Here is a 9757-nt window from a genome sequence, read left to right as displayed (position 1 = left end):
ACTGATGCTGGGGGGGGAGAGAGACACCAACCGACGCTAGGGGAGGGGGAGACACCAACCAATGCTGGGGGGAAAGAGGGGAGCTGCAAAGACATGCATTCTTCACCAAAGCTGGCTGGTTCTGGTTCCCTGAATGCATACATATATCATCGCTGAATCATCTTGATCTTGACATTAAAACACGATTCCATGCTTTTTTTCCATGCCACAAAGTGTTTGCACAAACCTACTTATGACAAGAGTATGGACAACAGCACCTAATGCCAATATTTTAGACTTGACATGAATGACCTGTTTTTTTAAATGTCTCAGCTATGGACAATGTCCTACCCAATTGCTATAGAGATATCGTAGTGGTGAGCACCTAAGATAACCTCTCCAATATCCTGAATTAACTAATAGTTGGGGAGTCCAACTATGCCTTGTTATGGCCTTTGAAGGAGATGTAGGAGACACAAACCACTATGGGACAATCTCACCACTAAAAAAACACAATGATCCTGCATGCGATTCTATCCACCCATACCCATTATGAACAAGGTTTGAGTTTGAGACAGGTCCCTAGGATTCATGTTCAGGCTCCATTGTGAACTTGTAATCAATATGCTTGTGAGTTTGCTCCATAAATTAGGAAAAAACCCATAGTGTATAAACATTCCAAAATAGGTATAGAGGCACTCATGGGTCTTAATAAGTCAAACGGGTGGAAATAAGTCAAAGCATTAGTATTGTATTGTCAATGTTACTACGTAATTCAGTCCATCTTCATCAATAGCCTTGGTCATGTTGAGCAGAGCTGGCAATATTCGGTAGGGAGAGATACAGTGCTGTACTATGAATTGCAATGGTGCACTATATATCCTTTGGTACCCTGTTCTGCAACCTGTTATAGGGCTTTACGGCCCTAAACTATGGTCCCGTGGCAGCTAGTAGTCTGGTCCTTTCCAGCGCAAGAACGTTGGTGAGCATTTTTATGTCATCACATGCAATGCAAGACCATCGTTCTGTATTGTGCATGATGACTATGGCAAGAGGCTGGCAAGTAGATTGGCTTTGGTTGACCATTTGTCACAGCCGTAAACCGTAGAGAGAAAGCCTGCAGGACCGCTAGTGGGAAGTTTAAAAAATACTAAATTTCAATGCAAAGAAAAGAGAAACAACACAACAGCCGCATCTCACAGGCTAGTGTCCTCTTTGTCTGCACTGCTTATCACTACCTATACTAACCACCTTAGGCTTACCTTAAGACAAAAGTAGAAATACACTTTAGGGTAAATATACTCTGTGTTAGATCATTCCCTTGACAAAATGAGAATGATATCCTTCATAGCTGGGAAAAAAGGGAGCACTTGTTTTAGGTAGGGATGTCCCGATGCCACTTTTTCAAGACAGAGTACAAGTACTTTCCCTCGGGCACTTGCCGATACCAATTACCAATACTTTTTTTTTCAAAGGAACATGTGAAATTTTTTCTAAAACAACACAGACTGATGATATTAGGGCAGTTTCTCACCAGAGCTAAATACAGATGTCCACAGAGCACAATACATCTCACCAGAGCACAATACATTTCACCAGAGCACGATACATGTCACCAGAGCAGAAGGCTGCAGTATCACCCGGGTGGCATGTGGATCTCTGCAGGGCTCTGTGGTGCAGTGGCTATGCCGCGGAGAGTTGCTTGGAGCTGGTGCCAGTGTCTGGGGCTGTACGGTGCTGTGTGGGGCTGTCCCTTGCTGTGCCTGCACTGGGATGGAGGAGCAGGAGATATAGAACTGGACAGGCACTGACAAGGACAGCTACCGCCAGGTCCCCAGCAGGCTTGCCGAGGTCTCCAAAAGCGTGGGAACTCAGCAGCCGATGTGGTTTAGAAATTTAAGGGGCCAGTATCAGTCTTAAGAATTGTGGCATTTTCACGAGTACAAGTACTCGTGAAATTGCCTGATATTGGCCACAATACTGATACTAGTATCGATATCGGGACATCCCTAGTTTTAAGAATTTTTAATTGCGTAAAGTTGGGCTTTAAATGTGGCTAAAATATTTTAAATATTCAAAAATTAATCAGGTGCTCCGTTACCTCAAGAAAACCAAGTTCCACTCAAAGTCTGGGCAGATGATGAAGTTTAATGCCCAGGGGGACCTTCCTGCTTCCTGTGATGTCATGAACATGCAGATCCTCAATGACAGCTTTAACCTGGTGAAAGTAGGGGTGATTGAACCCGAAGCCACCTTGGATGTGAAGATTAGTCTGAACTTCAGCGCCATCCTCTGGAACGATCACTTTTTACAGGTAATTGATGCTGACACTCTACCACTCGTTCTGCCATTTTGTTAGATTTCGGTGGCTTCATAGATAATGCTGACATTTGCAAGGCCTGTTGAAATCTGGGGAAGCTCTCTTTTCAGTCTTCTCCTCATCCTCAATGAAAGTGATAGTGAAAATAGAAAAATAGAATCAATATTATAGATTTTACACTATATGGCCTAAAGTAGACACCTGACCATCACACTTACTGGCCAAAAGTATATGACCCTTCTTCAAATTAATTATTTTTTACAGTAAAGGGAGATGTTAATACTACAGCACAAAGACATTTTAGAAAATGTTTTGCTTCGACCCTTGTGGCATATAGTCTGGGGGAGTATATTTTTGTTGTTCCAGCATGACTGTGCCCCTGTATACAAAGCCAGGAATGGTTTGACCAAATATTTATTCCCAGAGAATTTTTGCACAAGTCATTCTGAATTGAGAAAGCTGGTCGGAGGACCAGTGAAACGTCTTCAAGAGAATTACAGCAAGTCCAGTTGCCTTGACTAATTTTCTTACAGATATACCATAACCTGGATGAATGAGAACCTTCACAGACAATAAAATAAAATCATACTAACCACTGATGTGTTTCAACCAGTTCTAGGCATAATCATAGAGATAATGGGTGGGCAATTGCTTTATAAAGGCGTAGTGGTTGGCGCTTTTGCCTTGCAGCACTGGGGGTCCCTGGTTCGAATCCCGGCCAGGTCACTATCTGCAAGTAGTTTGCATGTTCTCCCTGTGCTTGCGTGGGTTTCCTCCCACATTCCAAAGACATGCTGGTAGGTTAATTGGCTCCTCCCTAAAAAAAAATTGGTTCTCTATGTATGTATGTGAGATAGGGACCTTAGATTGTAAGCTCCTTGAGGGTAGGGACTGATGTGAATGTGCAACTGTGTAAAAGTCCTTTGTAAATTGTCGGCAGTATATAAATACCTGAAATAATAAAATAATAGTAGTAGGTGAGTTGTCCATGAGGTTTCCAATGACCAAAGTTTACCATAGACATTTAACAGTCTCCTGGCCTTTTTGGCTAGATTGGGTAAAATTCCTATATTAGAAAAACAGAATATAATAGGGTTTCCGGAGGTGTAATTGACCAAGCATATAAAGTTGACTAAAAATATATAAAACTTTATTTATATACAAAAAATTAATACAAGTTAAACATCCATACAATTCATATATCTTACACTGCCCTGCATAGGGTTTTTTGTATACATATAACCAATGATTTCATACATGAGTATTGATATAATCAAAATAGTTATAATAGCATAATCATGATCACAAAATCGACATTGGTATAATTGACCAATAAAGTGGCTTAACTTAGTAGGGCCCGACGCGTTTCGCCGGTGGCTTACTCAGGGGACCCATATAGATTGATCTAACAATGAAGACATTTCCTTGTTTAAACGGGTACTCAGTTGAAATAAATTCATATACATCAAGAAGCAAACAATGTCAGGTTAATATATGTGGCCGGTTTTCAAGATATTAATATAAATGATTAGTCCTCAGGGATCAGATCATTAGGTACTCACCATGCAGGGTCAGTGCGCGAGGCAAGGGATGTATGTATGTATGTGAGATAGGGACCTTAGATTGTAAGCTCCTTGAGGGTAGGGACTGGTGTGAATGTGGAACTGTGTAAAAGTGCTGCGTAAAATTGTCGGCACTATATAAATACCTGAAATCATAACATAATAGTAGTGGGTGAGTTGTCCATGAGGTTTCCATTGACCAAAGTTTACCATAGACATGTAACAGTCTCCTGGCCTTTTTGGCTAGGTCAGGTAACATTCCTATATCTGTGGGGCAGTGCATGACAGCAACAAATGAGTATTCTCAGGGAACAAAAACAATCATCTAGAAACCCCTTGCACAACTATTGCTGTTTTCCATGTAATTCAGACTGCCACTTCTTTCTGCCCTCACTCGTGTGAGTAGGCTGCTCCTGTTCAGGAGAGATACTGACCTAAAGGGGATCATAATACAAGTAGATTGAATGCATGTCCCCACTTTTTCAAACACCGATGGCCAGCTATATTCCAGGGTAGAACTCATGTGAATTAACTTTTGCCCCCTTTAGGTTGAAGAAAAGTTTATATTTTACGAAAGGCTAGCATGTATCATGGACCCTCGTGGCGATTTTGTCTCCTCTGCAGATGCCGATCTCTGTCTGCAGTAACAGCTGTCGGCCTGGGTACAGGAAAGTCCCTTCGCAAGGAAGACCCATCTGCTGCTATGACTGCATCCCCTGCTCTGAGGGAGAGATGACCAATTACACAGGTATCATATGGTGAAGTGGCTGAACCTTTAAAGTGGGTGAAACAAGGAGGGAGCAGGAGGTGCGGCCTGCAATGGGTGACACAATTATTTGGGGTGACACCAAAATGACTGACAGTCATTTTGATGTCACCGCCTCTAAAAAGTCAGGTAGTCGGTCATGGACCGAGCGCCTGACAACTGCATGAGAGAAGTTGAAGTCCCCTCCTCTCTTTTCCGCTGTCCATTACCAAGATGGCCACCAGCAGTTAAGTGCACGTGACGTCATTACGCACTAGCGTGATGACGTCACACACGTGCGTGATGACTTCCTAGCCAATGTGACACCTGATGCTCACACTGGGTGACAGCCAACCTGGGGAAGCCTCTGGGCTGACAGCTGAAAGGATTATGGGGTTTGTTTATGCATGGTTCCATTTTTTAGATGCCACCAAGAACTTACAAAGCGTGGGGTGATGGGTTATGGTGCCCTTGAATGGGAAAGCATCGCTGTGCATCGGGCTTGTGATTTGCTAATAGAACGCTGGTTGACTGTTGGTTACAGTCAATAATTCGGGTGAGTGCATACCCTTAGGGGTTTCTCACGAGGAAAGAAGTCACTCTTTGTTTGGAGCACTGATTGGTGTCACGTGGTCTACAATTTGATGTGGAACTTTTCAAAGTCTCTTCGGGGCTTTAGCTCACATTTCTCACTATTTAATCACCATTTGGATTAGACTATTATGTTTGTGATTGTTATAATTAATGATGGATTGTTTGCATGATATACATTGTATCTCACTATTATACATACCAGTTGTGGAGTGGTACAGTTTTCACTTAATTGATATTGTACATTTATATCGCCTTAATTTATTTTTACTCATTATTTATCTACAGTATGTACATTTTCCATTTCTATTTTTCACGATTAATGTTTAACCATTTCTACTATTCACCATTTAATTATTCACATGATTTACAATTAATTGATATTGTATTTGATGTTTACAAATATCACATTGATCACCATCATTTATTCATTTTCTATTTAATTATTTACACGAAGAGGTGTGTCACTCACGAGTGATAGATAAAGTTTTCAGCGCTGTGCATTTTTGTATTGGATGTGCAGGAACCGTGTGGCTTTAATTTATTCATCCTAGGCGCAGATTAACGTTGTATATACACTAAGTGGCCAGATTATTATGACCACCTGACGTTTGTAGGTAAATTAGCTATAATTGGGCGCTGAAGTTGCTAGAGGGCCAGACCATTATAAATAGGGAAGCGGGTTGTTTACCACGACAGTAGAAGTGATTTGTTTCTGAAGATACGGGGAAACAACGCGATGTAACAGCCTTTGAACGTGGGATGATTGTTGGCGCTCGGAGCCATGGAGCGAGTATCAGCAAAACAGCAGAATTCGTTAAATGTTCAAGAGCAGCTGTTGTTAAAGTGTTTAAAGACTGGACTGTCAGCCGAAAATCTGGGTCTCAACGTGCAAATTGTGGCCCGCAAGCGACTAGTCAATGTTGGGGCAGAACGGAGAGTGGCAAGACTGGTACAAGACAACAGAAGGGCAACAGTACAGTGTCAGATTCCTCGCATCACCTTTCAACATCTCGTGGAGTCACCAGGCGGCCCAACAAAGTAATCTCGTGGAGTTATCTCGTGGCCCAACGAAGTACTGATGGGGTGGTCATAATAATCTGGCCACTCAGTGTAGTTCTAGGCATGTTCCCTATCACTACTCCGCAAAACCTGGAGTTCATGATCCCTAGTGCCCCGGTTTCCCGACCGAGACAACTGAGTTTCTTATCAGTTCCTTTTTTTTCCACCCTCCATTTAACCAGCTTGAGCTAAAAAACATTCAGCTTAGCTTCAGCAAAAAATTATTTTCTGAAGCACCCAACCATGTGACTCAAGCAATGAAGACTTGTCCCAGAGCTTTTCACGCCTCAAGTCATGTCTTGGACATTACCATGATAGATCACAATCTACCTTAACGCATTGGACACCTGAAATGCTGGTTTAAAGTGTGTTATTCATGTAGCTAGCTATAAATTCTGGGATAATATACTGTGGCAGTGTAAGCCAATGCCACGGTGTAGTATAGCGACTTTGGCACCCAGGACTCTCAGCCAAAAGGGCTGAGAGGGTCCAGAATGTGAAACATGTTATAAGGAAGAGCCTGGCTTTTCAGGTTCGTCCAGGTTTTCCTGATTGTAATAGAAATAGTGAATTGTTGCCTCAGTGGTCTCTGGGTGTAACCTCTCCCCCTTTTCCTGATTGTAGCTGGGATCTGGAGCTCTGGAGATTTCGTAGCGCTCTGGGTGGGATAAGATCTCCAGTCCTGGGGCCAGGTGTTGCCAATGACCAGCTTGGGCTGATCAGGTGGCTGAGAGCAGCCTCATTAGGAAGCCAGCCCAGTGCTCAGAGAGTGGTGTTGGGGGAGTGTTGCAGTTGTGTGTGTGCAGGAGGCACACGGACACACGCAGACTCGGGTGCGTGCTGGACGCACAAGGAACAGCCGGGGGAGGCTGGGAGAGGTCAGGAAGGTCGGTGACCCTAGGACCTGTGGTACACACTGCTAAGAGAGCAGACTGAGAGCTCACGAGGGGTGAGCAGCGTGAGGGTCTTGGAGCTGTGGAAAGCTACAGAGCGAAGCTAAAAGATTGTCCTTTATGTTGCGGTTAGAAATTGTCTTGTGCAACAGGGAAGGTCTACCCTGTGGATGAATTTATATATTTGGTGTTTGCCCTAAATAAACTGCATTTTACTTGCACCTCAGGTCTACAGTGGAGTGTCCTTGTTACAATACATATTATGTATGTTATCAATACTCATTTCAAATGAGGAAAAAACTTGAGTGAGTAGAGAAACATCTCTAACATTACAAAACTGGTCCAGTTAAAGGTGACGAACAACTACTTCTGATACCATGACCTAGAAAAAGATCATTTTCTATTCCAGCATGACTGTGCCCCTGTGTAGAAAACCAGCTCCGTAATAACATAATATGACTAGTTTGATGTGGAGGAACTCATGTGGCCTGCTTTGAACTCTGACCTGAAACCTTCTGAACACCTTTGGATGAGCTGGAACACTGAATGAGAGCCAGGTCTACTCAATACCTGACCCCACAAATACACTTTTTGGCTGAATGGGCCCCAAATCCTATAGACATACTCCAAAATCTTGCAGAAAGGCTTCCCAAAAAGTGTTATAGCTGTTATAGCAGCTACAAAGGGATATCCAATAGGCTCATATAGGTGCGATGATCAGGTGTCCAGAAACCTTTGGTCATATGGTAAATGTGATGAGCATATATGGCTGTCATGTTATATCATACAACATTAACACATACTGCTAAGATTATTATTTACAATACATGTATAAATTACTGCAATCAAATATGTGATTTATCTTGAGCATTAATATAACATTTCCATATTCTTGTTTAGATGCGGATGAGTGTACCAGATGTCCCTCCGATCAGTGGTCCAATGAGGATAGGGACAAGTGTGTTCCAAAGGCTGTAGATTTCCTATCATATAATGAACCGTTGGGAATCACTCTGGTGTTAACAGCTGTCATCTTGTCAATCTTCACACTCAGCATCTTAATTATCTTCATTCAGTATCGAGAAACTCCCATCATCAAAGCCACCAATAGAGAGCTGAGCTACATCCTGCTGGTGTCTCTCATTCTCTGCTTCCTCTGTTGCCTGGTATTCATTGGTCAACCGTCAACTTTTAGTTGTCTCCTAAGACAAACCTTCTTCAGTGTGGTCTTCTCCATTAGTATCTCCTCAGTCCTGGCCAAGACTATCATGGTGATCATTGCCTTTAAAGCCACCAGGATAAACAGTCCATTGAGAAAATGGCTGGGTCCAACTATCCCTCGTAATGTTGTTGGGATCTGTTCTGTTTTGCAGATCAGCATTTGTTCATTTTGGCTATACAGTTCCCCTCCAGTTCCTATGCTGAACAAGAAAAGCCAAAAGATAATATTTGAGTGTAATGAAGGACAGAAAGTATTTTTCTACATGACTCTGGGGTTCATGGGCTTTCTGGCCATGATCAGTTTTCTAGTGGCCTTCCTGGCAAGGAACCTTCCGGGAAGCTTCAACGAGGCCAAACTGATCACCTTCAGCATGCTGGTCTTCTGCTGTGTCTGGATCTCCTTCATTCCGGCCTATCTGAGCACCAGTGGAAAATACACCGTGGCTGTTCAGATATTTGCTATCTTGGCCTCCAGCGCTGGACTGTTAAGTTGTATATTTCTTCCCAAATGTTATATTATCTTGCTGAGACCAGAGAGGAACAATCGAGATTTCATATCAGGCAGTAAAAATAGAAGGGATTTGATTAAATAAAACTCTTCCTCACTATATAGAGTTTAGGTACAAAAGGAAAGATTTCAATTGTTTCATTTTACATTTTCACTAACTCGTGAGGATATTGGGTGCAAGTAAAGGTTGATCAGTTGCCAAAAAGCATTGTCTCCTGTTTGGTTAACTTCACTTTAGTTTCAGACAGACAACCACCGGTCATAGACTCTGTAAATATAATATTTACTTTGCCTTGTTATGGTTTAGTCCAGTCAGAGAAACACAAGTTTATCCAGTAACGTGTGGTACCTTTGGTTTCGGGCGAGGCATTCCCCAGTCTCGCCCCAATCATGTCCCATCTCGCCCCCAGCCGGTCGAAGCCCTGTTCCACCCGATGAAGCCCCACCCCAACTCAGTCCCCAAGCTAGTGTGAAGGAGGAGACAGGGAGGAGCCTCCCTGTCCCTCACTTGCTCGTCACTGCTGAGGCATCGAGATCGATGGCCTCAGTAGGTTTTTTTTTTTTGTTCTTTTATTGTACAGCTTGGACCAATGGCCCTTTGCCATTGGTCCAAGCCCTCCACAGAGCTCACACCTCTAACACAGAGTAGAGGCTGTTGGAGCTCACTAGTTGTGGGGAAGCCCGCTGCTGTGTAGCCCTACTACCTCTCAAAAGCCGGATGCAGCGCTGCCTCTAATTAACAAGCACCGCTCCGTCCATAACAGGTTAGAGAGCGGGGAGGATTTCCCTGCTCTGTAACCTGATAGAAGCCGATCTGCATGGAGAAAAAGCTGTCAGCTTCAGACTTTTTCCTCCATAATACTAGGTGAGGCTCTG

The 9757-nt window shown here is 43.1% G+C and overlaps 1 protein-coding gene across 1 annotated transcript in view; it reads left to right on the top strand.

Moving 5' to 3' along the window:
• LOC108800891 (extracellular calcium-sensing receptor-like) overlaps positions 1-8937 on the top strand; it is a gene marked incomplete at its 3' end in the record, with an annotated part of 14944 nt that extends 6007 nt beyond the window's left edge. Inside the window, exons 4-6 of the mRNA XM_018572874.1 lie at positions 2069-2293; positions 4486-4609; positions 8053-8937. Coding sequence (XP_018428376.1) covers positions 2069-2293; positions 4486-4609; positions 8053-8937 — 1234 coding nt within the window. The remainder of the gene's footprint in view (positions 1-2068; positions 2294-4485; positions 4610-8052) is intronic.
• Positions 8938-9757: the final 820 nt, after the last annotated feature.

The sequence above is a fragment of the Nanorana parkeri genome, unplaced genomic scaffold (genome assembly GCF_000935625.1).
Source record: "Nanorana parkeri isolate BGI_ZX_2015 unplaced genomic scaffold, ASM93562v1 scaffold2155, whole genome shotgun sequence".
Lineage (NCBI taxonomy): Eukaryota > Metazoa > Chordata > Amphibia > Anura > Dicroglossidae > Nanorana > Nanorana parkeri.
Note: the sequence above shows the minus strand (reverse complement) of the source record. Positions and strands in the feature narration are given on the sequence as shown.